This window comes from Haemorhous mexicanus, chromosome 19, assembly GCF_027477595.1.
Source record: "Haemorhous mexicanus isolate bHaeMex1 chromosome 19, bHaeMex1.pri, whole genome shotgun sequence".
Taxonomy (NCBI): Eukaryota; Metazoa; Chordata; class Aves; order Passeriformes; family Fringillidae; genus Haemorhous; species Haemorhous mexicanus.
This window is the reverse complement of record NC_082359.1, coordinates 5,258,162-5,283,955: the sequence shown is the minus strand read 5'-3', so window position 1 is coordinate 5,283,955 and position 25,794 is coordinate 5,258,162. Positions and strand designations below refer to the sequence as shown.

The following is a 25,794-nucleotide window of genomic DNA, read 5'->3' as shown; positions in this document are numbered from 1 at the left end:
CTCAGGGGGACTACTAAGAGAATCTTCTCTTGCTGATTAAGTCCTTTAAAAATAATTTAAAAGAAAATCAGGGCTAAGAAAAGACTCTTTTAGGGTGATGTTCATGGCACTTTTAAGCATTCTTGTTGTATATTGGCCATTTTCTATTAAATCTGTGGATTTTTGGGGGAACAATTTCCTCTTACATGTTAGACTTCAATTCTGGAATGAAATGCAAGGGTGGCCTTGCCCTTGCTGCCATTCTCTTGGTGAGGACATGTCCCTAGGTCAGTTCTGCTGTTTCCAGGGCAGTGAGGTCAGGGAACTTTTTGAGACAGAATAAAGGACATCAGTGGTACCTTTTTGTGTCATGTAACCACTGCCACCAGTAAATAATGGTATCTGTGCTTCTCAAGACTTTCTGCAGCACCTGAAACATCTCATTTTACACTGGGAGTTTTGAATAAGTCACTGAGCATCAACAAAGAAGGCTTTTGTTTTGCTGATGGGTAGATTGGGTGGGCAGCCTGGGTACTGAGGAAAAAGGGGAATAATTTGCATGTTTTTTACTTCATTCATCTTCAATCTTAGCATTTCCAACCAATTCCACACAAACGACAATGCACTATAAATAACCTTTGCTCTGACTTTCCTCTCTGCTCTCCTGCTCACCCACATTTACAGGTCCTTTTTTCTGGAATTGTCAATGTATCCCCTGCAGTAGCTGATTGTGCTGAAACAAGGGAGCCTGAGCCAGGCCTGTGTGCAGAGGCCTGACATCTCTGTGGGAACAGTGCTGAGATTTTGCAGCCTATTGTGCTCATACCCTCAAAAACCTGCTCGTGTTTCCTGATAGGGATCAGGCTGGTGACCAGTCCCACCATTTACCAGAATATTTTCAAAAGGAAGCCACCTCCTCTTTCACAGGTCAGGTAAACACAATATTGTGAAGACTCTGCCTGTCTTCAGGTGCCTGGGGTGAAAAAGAGCTATTCAGTGTTACCAAAGAATTTCTGTTTTCTGCTCTCTGCTGCCTTCCCTTTGGAGCAGAGGTGGGTGCAGCTCAGGGTGGATCTCCCTGGAGAGCAGATTGAGGACGGGGTAAGGCTGCACGTGGCACAGAACAGTTGTCCACCCCACAGAGGGGAGGATGTGCCAAACAGAGACATTTGAAGAGCCACCAGAGACTCTTGTTGATGGTAAAAAAGAGGAGAGGAAATGGATATAAAATTCCTTTTCTTGTGGTTCCATTTATTAATTGTAGTGTGAGACTGTTTCTCTGGGCTAGACAGGAAAAGTTTGGATCCTGAAGGTGCAGACTACACTGAGAGATATCACTGTGATTTCAGTCTAACTCATTTCCCTTCTCCCATGTTCACTGCTAAATCCTGTGTTTTCTCTGTTCCTGGAACCTTCAGGAATAGGATGGTAACTGTCATAGCTGTAGCACACACTGGAGTTTGAATGTCAAGAAATTTTGGCAGCCTGTCAAGTGACCAGGTTGAGGGTGGAAGAACCAGAATTGGGAAGAGGTTATTTGCTTTTCTTTCTCCCTATAATTCAGTCAAAAATTAACAGTGTTTAATTGAAAGCCTGAAGAGAATGTCTGACCTTGAGGAAAATCCTGCCAAATCTTGGTGACCTGTTAGAAATTATGATGTTTTAGGGGTTGTCAGAGCTCAGTTTTGTGAACTTGAACAGTTTGAGCACTGTGAAGTCCATGTAAGCCTGGCTGCTTACCTTTTAAGCTGAGTTCATGGAGCTCAGCTTTTCCTTGTGGGTACATTCCCTTCCAGTGCTGAGGCTGCTGAGAGGAGGCCTGGTGGGAAGATCAGGCCAAGCTGTGTGGATTTTCCCTGCATGCTGTCTGTATGTGGGTTTGCACTGTGCACTGATGCTCAGCATTACACATGGCAGAGCAGTGTCATTTCTGCCTGGCAATTAATAGGCTAATCCAGCTTTTAGAGCAATTTCTTTTCTTTTATTTCCATGTTTGGGTTGAAGTCATTCTAAACATCAAACAAACCTGTGCCACCAGCACAGGCAGCACCACAGGTCAAGTCTGAAAGTTTGAAGTGTTGTGTCCATGGGTGAGAACTGAGCACAAAGCAGGGCTGCAGCACATTCCTGCCTCAGGAATTGTTTGGCCTGGCAGAGATCCTGAGTCAGCACTCTGGCAGCACAGGCCAGGGCACAGGCCCTGGGCTTGCAGGGGCTGAGCCCACTGAGCCCTGCACAAAGCTCCCACAGGTCTCAGAAGGGAGAAATCAGGAACTGCTGGAGGTGGGCCATGGATAAAGATCCTGGTTTCCCTTTCTCTGGGGCTCACTCTGTGTCAGTGGCCCACGGTGGGTGGGTGCTGGCCACCAGAGCTCTGTCTGGTTCACTCACTTGGGTGGAGTTTCAGTCCTGCCAAGACACAGAATTGGTATTTCAGGCATTTCTATAAAATACTTTTCACTGCAGAAATGTTTTCTGCAGTGGTGGGGTTGGGGTTTTTTCTTTTCATTTTCTGACAGAAACTTGTTCTTAATTCAATAAGAAAATGAGGCAGAAAATAATTTATATTATAAGATTACTTGGTGGAACTGAAAATACAAAATCTTACATTTGATATGAGAATAATTATTTTTCCTTCTAATAATTTTTCATTAATTGTGTTCTTGGAACACACTTTCTTTAGGTTTCAGATAATTTGTTTATTATGTGTCTATGTAAATGTTTAAAATGCAATAAGCTTTGGATTTATGTGCAAAAATAATACTTTCCTTTCTACTTGAACTTAATGTGGTTTCAGGAGCTGTTTTTAGGCTCTTTGAAATAATTTTTCTTTTCAAGCTTTTTTTCTTGGTTGAGCACCTTATAGAAGGGGTGAAGCCCCTGGCTCATTTTCAGATTCACTTTATTGTTTAAATAGGGAAATACTGCCTTCGTTCTGATGCCTTTTAAGGTGTTATTTTGTGAGACAATAAAACGTCCTGTCCCATTCCAATATTGATGAGATTGTGAATGGTTTTAATAGGCAAAAAAAACCCTCAATATGTTGGGATTTTTCCCTTCTCTTAAGATTATAATGCTGGAGGTTACTGGTTTGGTGTCCAATACCTCTGTTCCCCACCTGAGGAATGAATCCCTTGGTGACAAATCCATCTCTCCCTATCTTTGACACTGAATTATTTCCATGTGCCTTGTAAAAAAAATTAAGAGAGGAGCAGTAGGTAGGTGAGGACTAGAAAGTAACAATAATTAAAATAATTATGTGTGACCTGCAATTGTCATTTAAAGCCCCCCAAACATTCAGGACGTGACTGGGAGCTGGAGTAGTGGAGATCAGGGAGTCAATGTGGTTGACTGAATTGTGCATCTTTAATGCTTTGTGTCCCTGCTAGTGCAGTTCTTTCTCCATTCCTAAATGTGATTTGTGTGCCACCTGTTTCAACTGCAGTCACTCTCCAGGGACATCAAATGGGAGGCAGCATGTAGGAGCTAAATTATTTGGAGAGGATTCAGTGATTGACTAAAATGTAAAGGGATTAATTGGTCTCTAAACTAGTCAATTAAACCGTACTCCAAAAGTGGAAAGATCACAAATGCATGGCAATGAATAAATTAATGCATTTTTCATGGTTTCAGAATTTTCTACATGTTGCTTAATTTGTTTTGAATCATAAAATTTATTCCATTAATTGTGATCATGCTGCATAATGGATGCATGTGAAATAATTTTGTGCAGCCATCCTCCTAAAGGACAGCTGGCAGCAGGCTTACAGCACAAATTTCAGTGTGCATTAGGAGGTGTTTACAGCCTTTGCAGGCTCTTTCACACACCATACAGCAAAGGAGAACAAATTTTCTGTGAGGCCATGCTGTAAAATGAGGTTCAGATCTCTTAAAACTTTGTCTCCGTTCTGTGTAGCTCATTAAACCTTGTGCTCTTCCATAGAAGTGTGAAGGGCATTTTATGCTCAGTCCTTGGTGCTTGAGCAAGGTGTGCTCTGTGAGGTAATCTGGAGAGATTTAGGCTCTTGGCTTTGTTTGTCATTTGGGGGTGAGGGGGTTTGGTTTTTTGTTTAATTTTATCAGGGTATAGTTGAGCATTATTTCCTTCCATTTTGCAGTAGTGCTGTTTTCCTGTCACATTTAAGGGATCAGCTGTGAGTCCTGGGAATATTAAAGCTCTCCATCAGGACTCACCTCTCTCTGTGTTCTGTAATTGAAAATACCTGAGTTACTATTATAGATTTATAGTCATGTAAAGAAATCAGAAGATTTGGTTTGTGGGAAGAAATTCATTTAGAGGGGGATCAAGTCTTGCAGCACTTACAAGTCCCTGTTTCCAGTTGCCACTTCTAAATGGATGTGAGATGGTCAGAAGGTCCCCAGCTCCCACGATCTGAGAGCAGGGCTGCTTGCTCACTGGAGAGCTCCCAGTGCTGGTGTTCTCCTGCCAGAAAAACTGAACTTTGCCCACACTGGAGAGTGGGTACAGGGATTTAATGCCTGGAGAGTCTGAATTTCTTTTTAAAGGTTGTGTGACTCTGTGACATAAAATTCACAATATAATGCTTTACTTCTCCCTTTCCCTTGGGGAGCCCACAGTAAGCAGCACAAATCAAAACTGCATTAATAGTTTTGATATTTTGAGAACAATATTCTTATTATTTCTGTGTTGAACAACCTGGGTAACCACAGTTCCCCCTGTCGATATACTTGCTTTGTGAATGAAACCAATAAATTTAATTTCATATGAAGTGAACTTAATGAAAACAAGAAATGGATGTGTGGCCCTTCTTCCCCTTCAGTTTGCTGTCTTTTTTCCAGGAATCTCTTTTCTGAATGGCCTTAATCTAATATAATGCTGCTTTGGATAATAGCTCAGCCTCCATGGGGTGAAGGGGAGAAGGGTGCATTAACCTACATTCGCAGGCAGGAAAAACAAGGCAGTGCTGGCCCTGCAGAGCAGAGGAGGAGCCTCGGATGGGCTGGGCTTTATTTCTATAGCTCAGACGTGGGCAGGACGCACCCTGGTTGGGCTCTGGCTCTGGTGACAGAGCCTGTGTGCATGTCTGGAGAGCATCCCTGTGACTGAGACTGCAGGAATTTAAATTGGGAGAGAGCAAATGAATTGTGGTGTCTGTTAACTTGTGAATTACTGGGCACTGTTACCGTGCCAGTGCTGCTTAACTTACAAAGCAGGGAGAGAAGCCTGGCTGCTTGGGAGAAAATTAGCTCTTTGCTTGTAAGAAACATGTATCTTTTCTTTTATGGCATGTAATTTTCCATTATTTTTGAGCTTCATTTTTAGGATATGTGTAGACCTGATTATCTTGAAAGACTTTGGATAAAATAATTTTAAAGCTTCACACAACCCCTCCCTAATTTAAACATGTGGTGCAAGCAAAAGTAAGTGTCAGTGGCTGCTTCACTTTCTTCCCCATGCTGGGAGCAGTCTGAGAATGATGTGATATTCACATGTTATTTCCCCTTGTACCTCATACCTGCTAGTCAAGGTTCTTGTAGAGCATTGACGGCTGGTTTTGTTCCCATATTTTAAATTTTTTTAGGTCTCCCTAGCCTGGTCTGCAGAGCACTGGGCGGTTGTTGCAGCTTGGTGATCCCAGTGTGGGAATGTTTGGTTTCTGAAGAACTCAGAGCTGTTATTTGTAAGAACACCACGTGTGTTACATAAACAGATAACGTGACCTTTCAGACTCTGCCTCCATAATAACAGAGTAGCCCTGTAAAACACACAGCAGTGCTTATCCACATCACAGTGTTCATTCAGGTTACAGGGGTTTCAGAGTAGTCATTTCTGACAAATGGCTGTTGAGATCAAAGCCATTTCAAGCCAAAGCAGACTATCAGATGCATTAAATTTCTAGCTTTCAGAGCTAATTGTGATATAAATCAAGACAGAATGTAGGTAATTTTTGATAATTTGTTACAGATAAATTTCTGTGGTATTCCATGTTGATGCTCTTCTTAAATGTGCAGTTTTAAATCCAGTAGAGCACAGAGCAGATATTGGTGAGAAACTTAGCTGTGGCTTTGAGTGAATCCGTGCTACAAGGGCATATTAAAGTAAGGAATTATCTGAAGCAATTACTAAGGGATCACTGATGACTTGTGGCTTTACTCCTAGAGCAACATTAATTTCTGAAAATGAAGCTCCCAACATAAACACTTCCCCATACCTGAGTGTTAAATACTCTTTTTGTTTCTCTGCTGAACATGGTTTCATCACTGACTTCACACACAACTCCTGCAATTCAGGTGTGAGACTGAAAACTGGGCTGGCTTCATTTGGAGAAAGTTAACTGCCCACTGATGTCTAGTGTGCAACACAAACCTTAGTAGAAAGGATAACATTTTTACCCCTTTATGAGGGGTAGAGGGAAGCCTTTTTCCAAAGCTTCAGCTCTGTTTGGGTCTGTGACCCACAGACAAATAATTTTGACTGTGCCAGTCAGCCATCCAGCTGGAGTTGTGATCCAGAGTAACTGATAGCTGTGTTATCTGAGATAAAACTGCCACAGAAAGCTTCAATTTAAGAGAACCCAGCATTTAAACTTTGCAGGGCTGAGCTGTTAAGGAAAGGTCAGTTTATGCCTTAGGCTGAAAAAAAAAAGGCAATAGTTGGTTGGCGAACCTCCATCAGCGCTCGTCAGGCTCGTGCTGGAGTTTGGGGTTATTAATATTCAAAAGGATTTTTTCAGTCCTGATCTCCAGAGCACAACTGCTCATGACAGTTCTGAGGCCTGGATGGTATTTAAGAAATTCTGAGACTAATAGCACAAAAAGAGGGTTTTTGGGGAGATTCCACATATAACTAACATATAAGTTACTCATGTGCCATGAATGACTTATGGGGCACATTGAATATATGAGCTTATCTGCCTGCATTCTTGTTTGAAAGGGTATCAGATCTCTCATGGAAATTAATTTTCCAAAGGACCCATTTCAGACCCTGCATGGAAACACAGCGCTTCAGACAGAGAGAGATGGCAGGAGGGTTATAACAGCAGGGATTTTAGAAGCTTTATGTGCAGTTTTTCCTGATGTGTTGGTTTTTTGAGTATGCTAAAGCAAGAAATATTGCATTCATTCTGACAATCTTCTAGTTAATTATAATCCATTTTGTAGTTTTCACCAGCTGGTACTACTGTTTTTAGAATACCTGCTAATGCTGGTACAGATATGAGCAAGTTCCTGATTCCTAAGGACATATATCTTAAAAAGCTCAGAATTCCAGTAAAAAATATGTGTTTGTTTTGGCATTAACCTGAAAATAACTTTAATAACCTCCATGTTTCTTTCTTGGTATGCATTTATATAGTATTTTAAAGTCTATATCCTGTAGTACAGTAGAAATATGGTCACAGCAACTCCTGTGTTTTCTAAATAGGGCGGGATCCAGAGTCTCATCACAATGAGTTTTAATTCATAATGAATATCTTGCAGAATCACTTTTTGGTACTGACATCTTAAATAATTCAAAATAGTTGCAGTTCTAAATCAGCACTGCTCTGAAGTGTGGCACAAATGTAACAAATAATGGACTCAGTAATCCTCAGTGCCTTGAGCTACATGGTGTGGTACAGTCCTGACTGCATCCCTCACCATCCCTCTGCCAAGGGAGGAATGTTCACTGGGATTTCACTGCAGGAATTTTATTTCAGAGATCCAGGAGACCAAATATTGAACACTTTTTCAATACATAAAAACATGCTTATTTCTGTGCGTAGTTTCCTGGGCAAGCATGGGATGGCTGTTGCTGCAGAACCTGTTCCTCCCTGCAGGACCTGTGGGCAAAGCTCTGCTTCCCTGTGGTGCTAACTCCCAGCAGGAGCACTGGCACTGTGGTATTTACTCACAGCCAAACCTGTTCTGCTGTTCTGCATCTCCAAAAAACCCAAACCTGGAGCTCTCCCAGCCTGAGACATCGGGATAAGCCAGGGCAGGGAATGGCAGCAGTTTGTGCTGTGTTCCCATTGAAGGTTATGGACGCTGGACGTGACCTTGCCTCCAGCACAGACTTGGGGTGGGTCTTGTTCCAAGTGATCCTGCCATGGAATTGCTGCTCAGAATGGGCTGATGGGATGTGCAGCATTTCCCCAGGACTCGTGCAGGTACTGCTGTTCTTACCCTGCAGATTGATGGATGCATTGGAGGAATAACCCCCTGTGTCCCCCAGGCTGGCAGCTCACCCTGTGCATACATTTATTCACAGGGGAGGGTGGGAGCCTGCTGGAGGTGGGATCAGGGAGGGAATCCTGTTAGGGAGGTGTCTGTTGGCCTTGGCAAGGGCTTTGCTGGTGACAACTGAGGCAGTGTTGAGACAATAAATCTGTAACACAGCAAGTGTTTAGATAATGTTATCTAAATGCTTGCTGCATTGTGAAACTGTTATCTTAGTGCTTTACTTCCCTACTGGAAAAACATTAAAGGCAATTCAGATGTATATAAAGTTTCTGTCTGTGCATCTCATACTTGTTTAAAAATCCAACCAAATATGTGAGACAACAAATGGACTTATAGATACCATTATTAAAGATCTGGTAGTTCTGGGAACTGATGTTCTGTTCTCTGCTCTTTTTATTTCTTTTGAGCTGGGAAGAGAAAGAGATAATAAAATCAAGAGACAAGGAGTCATTGCCAAAGCAATATGATTTAATCTGCAGCTTGGCCTCCTGTATTCTTATTCTGTGCCATACAAAAACAAGTGACTTTGGGTAGAGATGTATAACCAGACATCAGTTTCCCTTGTTCATGAGCCAGCAGTGTGTTCACCTGAAGAAAAGTTGTTTCAGGTGCTGTGATTCAGTGAAATAATTGCCCAGTTGTTTTCAGCTGGGTGTTCATTAGCCTTGGGACAAGCTCCAGCTTCTGGGCAGTGTCCAGCCCTGTTCTGGCTCCAGCACACAGGGAATTCTGGATCCAGTGGGGCAGGGAGTCCTTGCTTCCCAGGAATTGATGTGTGGAGTGACAGAGTCCCAAGCAGTCTCCAGGTTGGTGTTTCCATATTTCAATGCAGATCTGTGTCTGGGGCCCCAGCAGAGAGAACCTGGCTCTGGGGGTCCCATGCTGGTGCAGAAATGGGGGCTGGGTGCTCTTGGGAGGCTGTGGTGTCCAGAAAACTCTGGAATTGTCTCATGCCTGGAAATGCTTTCCTTTTAGCTTTAGTTGTGGTTTTGAATGTGGGATTTCCCCTAAGGCCTGGCCTTTTTGTTTGCTGCACCAGGTGCTCCTCTGCTCTGTGGGTGTGTGTGAAGAAGCTTTCTCTGCTACCACAGAGGCCTGGCAGGGCCCTGGAGCTCCTGCCTGGACCATGGTGTGTCCTGGAGGATCTGGGTGCTCTGGGATGCATCCCTGCCCTCAGCTAAGGGGAGTGCCTGACTGGGCACAGGCACATTTAAAGCCACTCTGCACTGGGACTGAGGCTCTGCCTTCTCTCCAATCAAAGCAGGCAGCCTTTCTTCTTCTCCCTTAGTGGGAGCTTGTTCAAGTTCAGGCTTCTCTGGGGATATTTATTTCCAGAAGATTTAAGAAGAGGTGATTTACAAACTGGACTGTTAACTTACTGAGGCATTGAAGTGTTACTGGCTGTAGGGGTGTCCAGGTGCTGCCATCTCCTGCCCAAACCCCACTGTGGCCTGGTCCTGTCTTGTTGCTTTAGCAGCTTTAAGGAAAGTATTTTATTTTGTTCTCACTTACTCTTCTGTTTCAAATTTGCCTTTTGATGCCCTCTTTTTTGTAGTCCACATCAAACAAGTGATTTGACAGTTTTCCTAATGCCTGTGCCTTGCTGCTGCCTCTTTTCTGACATCAGACTTGATTAAGCTATTTTGGGGTAACTGATTTGAGGGCTTTCAGATCCCAGTCTTAACTTTGAGGAGAATTAAAGCAGCTGTACAATTTATTGGTCAGAAAATGCAATTAAACCTACAAAGTTGGTGGCTTTGTGGACAATTGCTTACAAGGTAAAGGAGAAACAAGAGCTTGTCTGCAGCCTGGAGGGCAGAGCATGGCAGCTCTAGCTCCTCTGTGGAGAAATAAATATTTAAAAAATGCTCAGCCCTGAAAATAGGGTGGATATGTACAAATATAGGATTCTTAAATTTTCATTCTGTTTTTCTAAGGAACCTTTAGTGTCAGTCCAGTCATCTGGCTCCCAACTACACTTTCCAGATGTGTCACAAGGTTGCTGTGTTTGGGACAAAGCAAGCTTAGACACTGTGCACTGCACGGCAGCAAGGGGTTTTCAGGGAATGGTTTCAAGTCCTTAAAATAACAATCATAAAATTCATACCATAAAACTATTGTTTTAATATCCTTCTAATAAGAAAAAGAATCAGTTGTGTTCAATTAGTTTTTTTGTAGCATCTTCTTCCCCAAATCTCAAAGTAATTGTTGCTGGCAGTTTGATTTCCACATTTGTGGTATATTTTGAAATCTGTGGGACAGTTTAACTTTATAGAAGATATACACTAGTACATACATTCCAAACTCTCTTAGGAATTGTAGTATCTTGGCATTTTTTTATGTAGAGTTTGAATGCAGAACAGGTTCCACTGGTTATTTATCCAAACCTGCCAAAAAATGAATCCATGAGTTGTTCTCCTTTCTCTGCCAATGTTGTGGAGTTTAAATGTAGTTGGGTTTTCATAATCCTCATCTGATTTTTTATATGTAAGTAAATGTAATGTAATGTTGTTTTCTTTAAGTCATTTATAGTAACTGAGGAATTGGCATTCATAAAGTTTATGGGAACTCCTAAATATTACATTGCCAAGGTACTCAGCTACATTTTTAGACATCTCAAAAGTTATTTGAGGTAATTAAGGTCCCAGAGGAAACACCTGAAAGACTGATAATGTCAGCTGCAGGTGATTAGGTGCCAAGGTGAAGGCTGGATTTTTCTCTATTACAGAGAAAAAGTACCTCTAATACTTAAAAGGACACAGATCTTTTGTTACAGAAGGTTATTTGACATTGATATTTCTTTGCATTTCTGTTAATAGATGCCATTTATTCAAGCAGTTGTTTTAATTTTAGCACACAAGTCTCAGTGAAGGTAGTGGAAATATTGTTGAAGGTGTGTGCCAAAGTGTTCTGCTGGCTGCAGACCAGTGCTCAACATTTTTCCCACCTCACCTTTCATGCAGCCAGAGTTGAAAATAACATATATTCTGTATATGTTCTATACATTGCACTGAGGGAGATGACATCCTAACCAAGGCAGCTGTAAGGCACTGGGAAAGCAAGGAAAGAAAGGATTCTAAAAAAGTACCTGCAAAAAAGAGTTCCTGCGTAGTGTGTCCAGAGTACTGGCACACATTTGCACTCTGTTGTGGTTTGGCACTGGCTGAAATGCCAGGTACCCACAAAAACTGTTCACTCACTGTCCTCTGCTACAGCTGGGCAGAGGAGAGGGAAAAAACAGGTTCATGAGTTGAGATAAAGACTGGGAGAAAACACTTGAAGGGCAAAACAGGCTCAAATTTAAAGGTATAAAGTAAATTTATTATTAACAGAGCCAGAGGTGTCAAACTATGCCTCTAACTGCCCTTTGTTCCTGGTGTAATTTCTTAGTGTGTGCAAAGTGAATGTATAGCACAGCTGTGCAAGATTAGCAACATTTGTATTATTGTACTTGTCCTGAGCTGGCAGCTCGAGGTGTTCCAACAGACTCTGAGGAGCAGGGAGATCATTTGGAAGCCATTTCATGTGCCTTCCTGGTGGTTGCTGATAGTTTTATCATCTGGTCAGAAAAGAGTACAGAAATGAGACTGATTAAAAACCTGCAGAGATAGTGGAGTGGCTTCTCAAAAGCCTGTCAACTTCACTTTTTGAACTGGGTTGAAATAAATGTAAATAAAATAAAAAATCAGTCTGAACACGGAGTCAGGGAGGGCAGCAGGACACAGGGTCTGGCTGGAGCTGCACCTGCTGGGCAGGGGGACTTGTGCCAGCAGCTCCACCAGCTCTGCTCTGAAGGAAAGCACTGCTGGGCTGAGAGAGCTTTGTTGTACTCTTCCTAGTGCTGGGCATGGTTTAATTTGGGCCCAGTGCTAGAAATGATCCATCTTTCACTGATGAAGTTCTTATTGCTGGGCGTGAGCAGTAACATTCATTGCTGTTATTCCTTAATCTGGCACTCAGGGAAGAGAAATGGGCTGATACTGTATTTGTACCCCTCTTTCCCCCATAAGTAGTTGTCTGTACTCTTAGTCTGAAGCTGTCTAATTCTGTGATCTCAGTTACTAATTCTGCTGTTAGATGATTGTCAGGTGAAAGTTAGTGGCGTGCATTGCCTGCCTCCAAGCCCAAATGAATCTTTTGGCTTTCAAGCTCTGATTTGGTGTATTCCTTATCCTCACAGTGTTTATAGGTAGATGTGAGTGTTACATAAGATTTCACATGATTCGTTCATGCCAGAGCACTTTGCAAGACACTTGAGAGGGTCCCTGGATGGTCCCAGTTTTTTCCCTTCAGTTCAATAGCAGCCAAGCAAGACCCACAGTTAAATCCTGTAGGAAGCTTGCAGAATCCAGAGTGTTTCTGTGTGTATCCTAAAGACAGAAGCTAAAACCCAGTTTTGCTCTCTGCTTTGGAAATGCTGACCTGCTGCACGTGAACTCTCTGCAGACATTATCCCCACTTGATCTTACACCAGATTTCTCATGGGGGTTTTATTTATTAAAACCTTCTGTATATTAAAGGTGTTCACGCTGTGTAAGGAAACTAATGGGCTTTGTTTAAATGAATGGACTTTGCTGTAATTTTGTATTTCTTGTATGTGCAGAAATCCACTGTTCAGGGGCTTTTATTACATTAAATGATTTGCTTCTCTTCTTGGGGCAGGATAGAAATTCCTGGAGTCTGACCCATTTTGTCCCATGTCCTGTTCCCTCCCTTCCCCCATGTAACTTAACGATCCATTTACCACTTCATCACTGAGGACAGTGAAATTTCTTTCCTTTGTGAAAATTGAAACATAATGAAACCTTTTATTTAGTGGAATTATTGTTACAAAGTACTTCAGAATCGTGGATGGCAGCACCAGGAAAGTGTGCCTGTTGCCTGTCATTTCAGTAACCTTTTCTCAGCTGAACTTTTTCTTCTGGACTCTTCTTGTGGTAGGATTTGGGGCTCACAGAAGACTAACTTGGGCTACAGGATGAGAAGTTACTCTGCCCAAGGTGTGAAATCATTCAGAGATTTAGTGAGATTACAGCAGCTCCCAATTCTAGACCATCAGTGCCTTTGTTTAAAACCAACTGGCAGCAGTAGCAGAGATGTTGGTTGACTTAAACACTGAAGTGAAATGGTTGTAATTGCCTCTGGTTTTTCTTCTTGGTGCACGTAGTGAGAGCTGTGTGCAAGACACAGGTCCCATTGGGGCTGAACCTGTGCCAAAGCCATCACCCATAAAACTGTACACAGCTCTTGAATTGGACAGAAAAATCTCTGCACACCTACTGCACCTCTGTACATTTTTAGTTGATTAAAATGAGGATTAAAAACATGAAGTGTGCTTTGTTTTTTTTTTTTTTTCTTGTGGCTTTGTAGCAAGGAATATTTTAGCAAATACTTTGCTGTGATGTGAGTCACTCTTTGGGTAGAATGAAGTGAAAACATTTTCAATGCCGTTCATTTCAAATTAAATTTGGTCAGCAGTGGCAAATCCATGGTTCACCTTACGTTGTTGACAACTTTCTGTAGTATTCACGTGCTTTTATATTTTTTTAATCAAGATTCTCAGGTGTTAGGCAAACATCTTTCCTATTCCTTTGTTTCTTTTCAGCTGGAACCTCGTTGTGGGGTTGTGATAGATGAGTAATGTGATGATTGACTCTCCCAATTAAGGACAAATATCATGTACATAGGTTAAGAAAACTCAAATATCATGTATTTGGGTTAAGAAAAGGGTTTTTTTACTCCCTGAGCTGTTACCAAGGGACAGCCGGGGTTGGGGTATCTGGGAGGGTTGGCTTGTCACTATGGTGACATCTGACCTCCAATCAAGATTTGAGAAAGTAAACTCCACCTGTGGACAGTGAAGGAGTCGATGGACAGAATTTTGGGAAGGGTTAAAGGGTTAAAAGGCAAAACCTCCATTGTGTGGGGGAGCACACGGTGGGGAAGATCCTTTGCTTCTGACACTGTAACGTTTTCTCTATTCAGTCTTCTGTTGTATTTTTGATAAGGTTTAATGAACCTATCCAAATTTATGGAAAGTGAATGGCTATTTCTCACAGGGTGAACTTTGAAGAATTTCTAAAGACTCATAATTTTATCGCTTGAATTCTGGTTAAAATCTCATTTATTTGTAATGAAACAAGTAGGAAAACACATCGATGAGACAGCTGCCAGCACTATCAGTTATTTGTCTGGGGACAGATCCCCCTGTTTATGATTCCCGGCCAGGCAGTGAGCCTCAGGACAGAACAGGAGGGCGTGTGCCTGGCCTGGGAGCTCTGAATTTCCCTCCCGGAGCCCATTAACACCGATAAATGTTTCCTTTTGTCTCCTCTGTCCTGCAGCGAGCACTTGTCGTGTGCCTTCACCTTCTTCCTGCACGGGGAGAGCAACGTGTGCACGAGCGTGGAGATCGCCCAGCACCAGCCCATCTACCTGATCACCGAGGAGCACATCCAGATGGCCCAGTCCTCCCCCTCGCCCTTCCAAGGTACCGAGCATCCCGGGACATCGGCCCTGGGGGCATGATTCTCCAGAACTTGCTATCTGTTCACATTGTTGGTAACCTTCCCTGCCAAACCAATCAATCATTTCCGTTGAAAAAGACTTAGTTTTGAAGAGAGTCAGTGCACACGTGTGGTTTTCTGGCATGGTCTCTCTGTGAATCCTGTGTGGATGCAAATACTGAGCTTATCTGGTTCAGGACTGCTTTTCAGTCATACATTGGCAAGTATTTACTGTCTTATTTTAAAAACAAGCAGTGAGTGGGTGTGAAAATGTAGCAGAAACAATGAAAAACTTGAAGTATCTGTGACTATTTATTTGCCAGTGTAAGAAATTAAAATTTTACAGAATTAAGTTGATGGCTTAGTAAATTCATAATGCAGTTTTCATGTGATACTCTAAAAAAAAAAAAGGAAAAACATTAAGAATTTTGAGTCATTGCATTATGCTGTCTTTACTACAGTCTGAAATTGTAATTTCAAAGCAATTAAAGCAAGAAATCTTAGTAAAGTTCAACACAGAGTAAAAAAAAAAAAAACACCCAGAGACACATGAAATGATCATTTATAGAGATGTTAATTTATAGAAGCTTTATTGAAAACATTTTGTGTCTACATGTAAAGCTTTGACAGAGGCTCAGGCACTTCTGTCATACATTTTATTTCAGTGAGCTGAATTCATGACTCAAATCAAATACAACTAAAAGCAAAATTGAGTCAGAATGGAAATACCTGTTGTTAAGCAAGTCATTTTCCTTATTTGTTGTGACTCTTCTTTATGTATTATCTACCCTTTTTAATGCTGAGAAGTCTCAAATGTCCTCTCTTCTTTCCCTGAGTGCTCATCCCTGAATGCTGTTTCACTAGACTGGGGTTGCTGGAATTTGCCACGGGGTCCTGTGTTAGCTCAGGAGGGCTCAGTGCTCTGTGGGTTTGGATTCACACCTCACTGGGTTTTGCAGTGGCTTTCCCTGGACCCTTCAGTCCTCGGGCAGTGGAGGAGTGAGTCAGGCAGAGCTGGAGCAGCCCTGCTGTGGGACTGTTGCTTGCTCTCCTGCAGTGCTGCTGAGTCCTTCAGGGCTGCTCTTTGCTGTGTTGCAGTGCTGGTGAGTCCTTACGGCCTGAACGGGACCCTGACGGGCCAGTCCTACAAGATGTCAGACCCTGCCACTCGGAAGCTGATGGAGGAGTGGCAGTACTTCTACCCCATGGTGCTGAAGAAAAAGGAAGGCATGAAAGAGGAGGAAGAGCTGGGATATGACAACGATTTCCCTGTGGCTGTTGAAGTCATTGTTGGTAAGTTTCAATATTCTGCCTGAAGGATTATTTTCCTCCCCATGATTTGAAAAAAAAAAAAAAAAAGTCATCTAATTAATCAGAAAGAGCCATTATAATTTTCCCATATTCTCTTGTAGCTCTCTTGACACCAGAACATCTGAGTAGTTCTGTCGCCTCAAGCTTTTGTACTCCCTGTATCCCTCATGCCATTATTCACTGGATTGAGCTACTCGTTTCAGCTCTGTGCTGGTTACAGAGGGCTGGATGTATATTAGCATGGAAATTCCTTAGCTCTTTGTATTTCAGATAATAAGTTTTGTCAAATTGACATTGAAAACAAGTGGAAGTAGCTGTGATTGCTGGATATTATTAGGTGTGTCTAAGACTTGTGGTTTTCCATCTCTCTGCAGGGGGTGTGAGGATGGTGTATCCTTCAGCCTTTGTTCTCATCTCCCAGAGTGACATCCCAGTGTCACAGAGCTCTGCCAGTGCTGCAGGCCATATAAATGTGGGACAGCAGGGGCTTGGAAGCGTGAAGGATCCTGTCAGTACCTGTGGGATGCCCCTGACTCCCCCCACCTCTCCAGAGCAGGCTGTTATGGGTAAGCAGGGGGCTGGGGAGATGGGCTCAGGCTCTGGGTTATGCTTAGCTCCTGGGGAGTGCATGTGTGAGCAGGGTAAGGGCAGGATATAAAGGCAGGCAGTGGAGGAGGGTTGGGGGAGGACTTTGTAGGTCTGTGGTAGGTTTATGGTGAAGGAAAGCCAGTGCTGTGAACACCCCTTTACACAGAACAGGCTAAACTCAGTTCAGCTCCCTTTCCTGTAGGTACATGTGTGTGCAGTGCTGCAAAGCAACACAAACCTCTCACCACTGGGCAGCCTTCTGCTTGAACTTGGAGATTTTTTGAACCTGTTGGGCAGCAGTTACTAAATTTCACAGAGCAATAGAAGTGTCAAAGACACAAAGACCCTACAAGTTTCTGTGAGACTGTGCAGCCAGATGGGGCCAAAGAATCCTTGGTATGCCCTAATTGAGGAGCTCCCAAGCTTAGCCTTTATGGGGTAGTTCTGTCACATCAACAGGGTCAGTCCTGGAATAACAGAGTCATTGGGGTTGGAACAGGCTCTAAGATCATCAAGTCCAACCTTTGAACCTTGATGCAAAGGCAAAGAAAACATGTCTGGATTCACTTGTCCATGATTGGAGCCTATAGATGAAGACAATAAAAGTATTTAGTATTTACTGCTAATAAGTCAGAATATGAGATGTAAATTCACTTGCAATGGTGTTTTTCAAAGGAACTGAGAGTTAAAATAAGCAAGAAGCCAATTAATGACTAACTGAAGCAAGACAATCACCATTTAAATAACAATCCCTGTTCATGTATTGATGCATATTTTAATGTGCTATTGTATTTTTAAGATTTTCAAAGCCCTGTTACACTTGTACAGTATTACAAGGGGGATTCTATTTTTGAATATTCATAAACTGTATTTCATATAAAAGTGTTCCTGTTGTCCAATCTGGCAGTCACAGCTTCTGTTTGATCTCTGCTATTGTTTGAGGGCAGTATGAATTTGTATCAGAGGGGTGCCTCTCCAGCAAACAATGAAAGAATCCTTTTTTTATCAAAAACCATTTTAAAAGACCTTGAAAAACAGGAGAAATGGATTGGAAAAGCATGTCATGCAGTCCAGAATCACTAATGGGACCCATAAACTGGATTAGTGTGAGGCACAGGAATAATACTTCAGTTCTGCCCAATACTATTTAAAATGTGGGTTTAGTGCCATGTCCAGTTTGGAGCACCTAAAGATGTGGACAAACTGAATGGAGTCCAAGAAAGTACAGTGAGAGTGATCCTGGATTTTGCAAGCAGGACCTCCAGGAAAAGATGAACAGAATTGAGGTGATTTAGTCCAGAGAAGTGGAATTTCAAGGAGGAAAAGAATGGGCTTTTCTCTGCAACCTGTATGTAATGAATCTAAACTGGAGCAAAGCAAAACTAGGTTAAACAGGAGGAATAACTTGCTCTGAGGAAGGATAGTGAAATTCTGGGATAACTTGGCTGTTGGGAAGCTACAGAAGTTCCATTAGCAGATGGGTGATGGGTTTTGGGAGGCCGGGGGCATTTCGTAAGGTTGTTTTTAAGAAAAAGATAAGTTAAATTTGTTGATCCAGCTTTAAAGCAAGGACTGGACTAGATGATCTCTTCAGTTCTCTTTTAATCACATTTTCCATGGTTATGTCTAAAGTATGAAACAAAACAAATTGTTGCTGGAACTGGAGAATGGCACTTTTCACCAGTGGAACCAGTCTGGACTGCAGGGGTTGTATGGTGGCCTCTGGTGAGGGGCTGCTGTGTTCTCCCCTTACTGTACCATTACCTGCCAGAGGTATCTGTGTGTGTTCCAGGATGTGTCAGGGATGTTCATGGACAAAAATTGATGTCAGTGTGTGAGAACAAAGTGGTTTTGTCTGCTGTCCAGTTCTGTCTCCTGTTATGCTGTATATTTCTGTACTGTATAGTATAAAAGTATTACATAATTATAGAAAGCAATAATTAATGCATTCTAATGTAACTTGAAAGCCCTGTTAGTTCGTTGATTATTCTCTCATGCCTCCTGTACTTCCCTTCCCATCAGACTTATCCTTGTTTTCCTCCTGCTGTTGACACATGATGCCTCTGTGTCCATGTGATGTTTGTCTATACACACATTCCTTCTCCCCTTCTCCAAAGGAAGGCATTGGCCAATTCTGAAGTTCTGACCTGTTTGTTTTTGATCATCTGTCAAGTTCCCACTTGTTGGAGAACATTTGAAAGCCAGTGAAGTCCATGGTTAGAGGCACATGCCTCAGTATGGCCAGGGGTTTCCATGTTTGACTTTACAAAAAGATAATCAGGGAAGATCTAACTGGAGAAAGAAATACATAACCTGAAGAATCAAAGAAGATGCAGGGTTAGGCAGCTCGTGCACCATTTCAGAAGTTGTGTTTTGCAAATCACCTGGTGGCAAGCAGCAGGATTCCCTGTTAGCTGCAGTGGTGTGCAGCTCTGAGTCCCTTCAGCACTTCACACTTGAGGCTGCTTGGATTGCGTCAGCAGGAGGACGAAGTGTTCTGTACCCTGGCGTGACCTTGTGAAAATGCAGCAGATCCCTCCTGGCTGTTCCAGCCCAGAGCAGCGACTCCTGCCCGGGCCAGTGGACCCAAAGCTCCCTCTGCTGCTGCAGCTCGGCCTTGGCAAGATGCATGTGCTGGAGTTCAGCTCAGCTAAACAGAAACACATTGCAGGGCAGAAAAAGAAGCATCTGCTTGTACAATAGCTGGTAAAAGCTGCTGCATCACAGGAAGGAATGGAGTGGAGAGAGTTTTCAGGCTTTCAAACATGTTGAAGTAATATCTTCATTTGTTATCTCTTTGATAACCATACAGAAAATACATACTGAGAATATCATATGCTGTGTTAATAGTGGATCTACTGGTGATAAGCTGTTGGAAATTTCTGTAGTAGTGTAGATCTCAACTGGAAAATCTCACCAAAGCCAGTTTTGATTTTAGTATTTCAGTTCAAGCATATTGTAAAGAAATGGCACAGAGTCCCAGAGTGGTTTGGGTTGTAAAGGACCTCAGCCTCAGTCCACCCCCTGCCATGGGCAGGGACATCTTTCACTATCCCAGGCTGTTCCAAGCCCTGTCCAACCTGGCCTTGGACACTGCCAGGGGATGCAGGGGCAGCCACAACTTCTCTGTGCCAGGGCCTCCCCACCCTCCCAGGGAACAATTCCTTCCCAATCCATCCCTGCTCTCTGGCAGTGGAAGCTGTTCCCTGTGTCCTGTCCCTCTGTTGCTTGTCCCGAGTCCCTCTCCAGCTCTCCTGGAGCCCCTTTAGGCACTGGAAGAGGCTCTGACCTATCCCTGGAGCCTTCTCTTCCCCAGACTGAGCACCCCCAGCTCCCAGGCTGTGTCTGTAGGAAAGTATCAGTGATCCATTCAGTTCCTCAGTGAGGTTTAATATTGAGTATAAAGAACAGATCCCTGCTTTGAAATAGTCTACATAAATTATTAGTTTGCTTAATAGATGCTTTTAGGACCATCCATATTACAATAAATTTCATCTTTAAAGCAACTCACCAAAGACTATATAAATTCAAGTTTAACATACAGGATAATAATGAAAAAGCTTTATCTTCACTACTTCTTAGTGGCTCAGTCCAGAGCTGTAGGGGCTACCTAAAGTACCTCCATCTATTAGGGAATGTAATTTTTATGGATACATAGAGATATAGAATATACAGAATGTTTCACATCATGTGAGGTGCAGTACTTGCACAACTCTTTTGCTCATGCCTGCGGTACAACCCAGTGCCATCTTTGTTACCTCAGAGGGAGTGTTGCTCTCAATGTGTTTGTAAGGATGCTCTGAGCATTCCCAGTGAATGTGAACATTGGTGTAGTCAGCAGCCTGCTAAGAGACTTCCAGGAAAAAATAGCAAGTGACAATATGAAGAACAGTTCTGACATTAATGCTTTATTTCTCTTGCAGGAGAAAGTGGCTGCTCTCAGAGCAGCATCAGCCATCCAGCTGTGCAGGAGGGGACAGTCAGTGTCCACAGTCCAAAGAAATCAAGCAAGATTACTCCCAAGTTTCACAACCGTATTGTTCACCGTGTGTGGAAGGAATGCATCCTCAACAGGGCACAGTCCAAGTATGGCAGCAGTCCTCCTGCTTTGCTTATTTTTAACACATAATATACAGCTAAAATTGTCATAGTTTGCCTTAATGTTATTCTTTACAGGGTTCCTTTGCCACCAATCAGTGCTAATGATGCCAAACACATTTATCAAAGAAAATGTTGTATTATCAAAGAAAATGTGTCCCTCTGTTCAGCTGAGAACTCCTGACACTTCCCACTGAATTTGCAGTTGTGCACCCTAATTGTGACAGTCCTTGAGGCCACACATCCATAGGTTGTGCCTTCAGCCAAGTGCTCTCAGATTTAGAGATGGCAGCTTCCATCTCCTGTTGTAGTTACTACACTGAAAGCTGAGTGACTGCAGAACACATTGTATATATTTGATATTTAGGGCTCTGAGGGGATTATTTGTGAAGCCTTACATGACTTGGACTAAAATTTCAATTGACAAGAGTATATAAATTGATGTTAGTATCATAGACCTTTAGTACTGGAGATTTAAAGTGTATCATGGCATGGTGAGCCCTGAAATATTTATTTCTTCCTATATCCGTGCAATTTCCTCATTTGGTATGTCAGACTAATTTCCAGAAACAGTTTAAATGGCTTTCCTCTTGTTTCTTGTGCTCGGACTCTAAACAGTTATTTGACACAGAGCTGAGACCTTCCTCCTACATAAATCAAACTGTAAATTTAAGGAGTGGTGCAGGGATCTGCTGTCAATTTCAAAGGTCAGGTAGAAAGAAGTAATTTATCTGAGGGGAACATATATGAATTATGTACATTTTAAAAATTTTGTTCTTCAAAAGGTGGTGATTAGTAAAATAATTTTCTCTTCTTCAGGAGGAATCAAATTACAGCTGCAAATTTGGAGGAGGAAGTTCCTAACAATAGTGTTTCATGGGATTTTGTGGATCCAGTCCAAAGAGTCAGTTGTTCTTGTTCCAGGTGAGCTTTGAAGAGAATAAACATTTGTCATATTGTGAGAGCCCTGCTCAGTTCAGGCAGAGGTACACTTACAGAAGGGAGTAATCTCAGCTTTAGCTGAGACAAGAGGAAATTGTAATATCAAACCTGTGATCACATTTGGGGGATGAATCTGCATCTCAGCCCACTGTCACTTGCAGGAGCCAATCCAGGTGGAAAAAGGATGGTACTGGGGCCAGGATCACTCCAACAGTTCCTATTCAGAAGGAACTCATCCTTCAGCTTTTCAGAGCTGTAACCTTTGGTTAAGAGGTTAAGGCTTATGGTGAAGAGGGCAGGATCTTCCTAATTTTGTGATCATCCTGGTATTTGGAAGAAGAGGGGAAACATGCCTGCAAATCACTTCATGTGCCTCTGGTCAATCTGCCATGGCACCAAACCCATGCAAGAGAATATGAAACCTTTGCAGCCTGGTCACCCTCTGTCACTGGATCAGAAAGAATTCACAACTCACTCACACAAACACTTTATGAGGTTATTAAAGTTATCTGTCATCATTGGGTGATTAGAATTTCAGAACTCCTCACTCAGGAAAGGCAAACCATCATCACCAATATGCTTAACCATTCTTAAAATTATCAGAGAGATGTTACAGAATTAGAAAAAAACCCCAGTTTGCAGTGAAACAGTCCTGTGAAACACTTTTACTGCAATTCTTAATTTCCAAGGTCACCATCTGCTTGTAAGATAGGTGATAAAAGCACCTTGACCAAAAGAAGTTATTCCTTAAGGATGCAGTTCTTCTTTGTGTAGTCAGAGAAAGAGATGAAGGGACTGTGCATCTTACAAAGGTGGAATGTTCAACCTGGAGACTCCCTGCTCTATCCCAAGTGAGAGGATGCTTTCTGCAGCTCTTCCCCCCTGATTATACACATTGTTTGTGTTTATATACTCAAGAATTTGGAAAAGATAAATGTTTTGTCAGAATCCCAAGTGTTTCCTGTGGAAAACTGAGGTCCAGCTTTGCCTGGAAAGCATGGGGATCAACAGTGGGCAGTGGGAGCCTGGTTCTGTGGATAGGTTCAACTTGGAATTTCACACTGTTCATCCCTCCAGTGATAACTGCATCATGCTGGAATTGGTAAACACAGCATCTGGGAAATGGAAACATTATCCTTAAGATGAAGGCAGTACCTGATTTCAAACAGCAATAAGTACTTTGTGTGTAGCTGCAGAACCTGAGCAGCTACTGGCATATAGAAATTGTTTTAGTCATTTCTGTGCCCATTCCATGTACTGGATAAATGTCAGGATATGATCTTAGATCTGGAGTCTCAAAGGGCTGTCTGGTACTCAGCATCAAATTCAGTCTCCTACTGACCCAGCTTGGTGTGTGAGGAGAGAATGTCTGAAATAATTCTCTGCAGTCAGTTAAAATACAGTGAATGATGGAGAATTAAGGCAATGAAATGTTACAAGAACATGCTTAAGGCAAATCTCCAGTTACCAGGGCATTAGCTGCACATTAGGGTGATTGCAGGCACAGACCATCTGCTGCTGCAGGGAATCTGCAGCATGTCCTGGGAGCAGCAAAGCCCTGCAGAAAGCTGGGATAACCCCACACAGCCTGGACGCTTCCAGGGAGCAGGGACAGCAAGCACAAGATGTTGTGTCTGTGCCCGTAGACAGGGTTGGGTGTCTCCAATGTAGTCCACTTCACTTGTGATCATGTAGGTTATCTTTTTAAGTAAAAAGCACATTACATGTTTTGAAATGGGTTTTTGTTGTCCTGTTGTTGTTCATGGAAAAGGAATGGAGTCATTCATTTTGAAGTTGTGTTTATTTTTAAACAGGTTTCAATGTTAAGCACAAACACATCTTTCAATTTCGGTTTAGCTTAATAAAATCAAATAAACAGCTAAACAAAAAGCCCTGAACAACAAAAAACCCCCAGTAAAAGTATGGGCAGAGTTATATCCCTGTTGTCACATCCTTGGGAATGGTCATCACTGTGATGAAAATACTTTTTAGCAAGACCTGAAACACTGTAATTCAATCCTGTGCTTCTCAGTCTCAAAGATACTGGATACAAAGTTAAAAAAGCCATTAGAAGCCAGAAATAAGTTTGTATGTTACTGCATTATTTTGTTTTGAATATTTAAAAATATTTATTCAAACTTCCTGCATCAGGCAGAAGTTAAAAGCCTGTTAAAAGATCAGGAGCAGACAGGAGGTTTCTCAGTGCTGTTGTTCGGGTTTGCCTTTCCCCTGAGGTGGGTGACTGAGCATGCAGTGAGTGGCTTCTCCTTCTCCAGGCACAAGGTGTTCAAGCAGCGCTGCGCCGGGGCCTCGGGCCGGCCCCCCACGCTGCCCCAGCCCGGCTTCGCCGTGGGGACGGCGGCGGCCTCGGCACTGCCCCCTCCTGCCTCCTCAAAGCACAAAACCACCGAGCGGCAGGACAAGGGAGAGAAACTGCAGAAAAGGCCCCTGATGCCGTTCCACCATCGGCCCTCGGTGACTGAAGAGCTATGCATGGAGCAGGAGGCGGCCGGGCAGAAGCTGGGACTGGCCGGGATGGAGGCCGCGTTGGAAGTCCCCGGTTCCAGGAAATACGAGAAGCCGCTCTCGCTACCTGCTAGAAATGCAAGCAAGCAAATTAATATGAATCCTATGGATTCACCCCATTCCCCCACTTCCCCTCTGCCTCCCACCCTGAGCCCCCAGCCCAGAGGTCAGGAGGCAGAGAACCTGGACCCCCCTTCCGTTCCTGTGAACCCAGCACTCTACGGCAGCGGGCTGGAGCTGCAGCCACTGCCCAGCTTAGATGACAGGACAGTCCTGGTGGGACAGAGGTTACCTCTGATGGCAGAGGTCAGTGAGACAGCCTTGTACTGTGGCATAACTCAGAGCAACGAGGCCGTGGACATGTGGAGGACCTATAGTGTCCCTTCGAGTGACGACCCCGAGTTCCGGCCGCCGGAGCTGCCGTGTGAGAGGTATGATGGCAGGATGGAGATCAACCCCGACAGCACTGCACTGAAAAGGTGAGAGATCAATCTGAGCAGGGGAGCTGGGCAGTTCTAACCATCACCAAACTCTAATTTCTGTTTTTCAACTGAGAAAGGCTAAGGCTTCACCATCACAGATGCTGCAGAGAGCACCAATTAGTTAAATAGAAACACTCTAGAGCAGGATGCTTGCCTTTTCCATATCTGGCTTTCTGCTGGACACTACAAGAACTGATCAATCTCTTTGTAACCTATTTTTGTATTTTATGCTAGCCTAAAAATTACTGTAGCATTCTGATAATGCATTTTTAAAAATGCACCAGAGAGAATAGTTAATGAAAATGTATAGCAAAAATTAATTGAGGAAGAATTATTGAGTTAAAAGACTGTTAGGTTTGGTAATTACAATGGAGTTTGCTAGGCTGAAAAGGGTTTCAGCCTGAAAAACACAGCCTGGGAATGCTGGACTTCAAAGTGTTTTCATTTATACAGTGACAAAATTGATTCTTCTTTCATTGTTCCAAAGTAGGTCTTAATACAGTAAGGTATTTAATGTTTAAATTTATCCAATGTATCCTTTATTTGAAGAAAAAAACATTTCTACTTGATCAAGGGGGATGGAGTGAGCCATGGGCTGTGTTTGTGTGACAGCTGCAGATCGTGCTGGTTTTGTTTCATGTTGGCCTTGCTTGTTTATTTTCACTTCAGGCTCTTAGCACAACCTAATAAACGGTTTAAAATTTTGGAAGAGCAGAAACCAGTGCAGACCCTGAACTATCTTGACCCCTTGCCTCTACTACAACCCCCTGGAGAAGGCTGGGGGGACACCAGTGATCCTTACACCTTCGAAGATGGAGACATCAAGTACAGTTTCACTGTCAATAAAAAATGCAAACTTGGGGCTGAGAAAGATCCTTTGAAAAAGAACAAGGTAAGGTGTAAATCCAGTCTTTGGCATTAATGTTCTTGTGGGATTTATCCTGTAGCACAGTGTTTGCTCTACAGCTTTCTGGAAGACACAAGTGTGTTCCACAAAACAAAATCAGACATGTATACATTTATATTTAATTTTTTAAAAAATTATTATTTTATATGATCACCTGCATGATGTTTCTTATGTATCTTATCTTTATGGAGCTCTTTTGGTGTTTGGCTGTGCAAGTGAATATTTTAAAAGATGTTTTTTCCTGGAGAATTTG

General features: G+C 42.7%; 1 protein-coding gene across 1 annotated transcript in view; it reads left to right on the top strand.

Annotated features, from left to right (window-relative positions):
* Positions 1-25,794, top strand: part of MED13L (mediator complex subunit 13L) — a 186,665-nt gene that overhangs the window by 125,677 nt on the left and 35,194 nt on the right. The window contains exons 5-11 of the mRNA XM_059863897.1: positions 14,526-14,671; positions 15,786-15,980; positions 16,373-16,564; positions 20,510-20,672; positions 21,504-21,608; positions 23,903-24,631; positions 25,304-25,526. Coding sequence (XP_059719880.1) covers positions 14,526-14,671; positions 15,786-15,980; positions 16,373-16,564; positions 20,510-20,672; positions 21,504-21,608; positions 23,903-24,631; positions 25,304-25,526 — 1,753 coding nt within the window. The remainder of the gene's footprint in view (positions 1-14,525; positions 14,672-15,785; positions 15,981-16,372; positions 16,565-20,509; positions 20,673-21,503; positions 21,609-23,902; positions 24,632-25,303; positions 25,527-25,794) is intronic.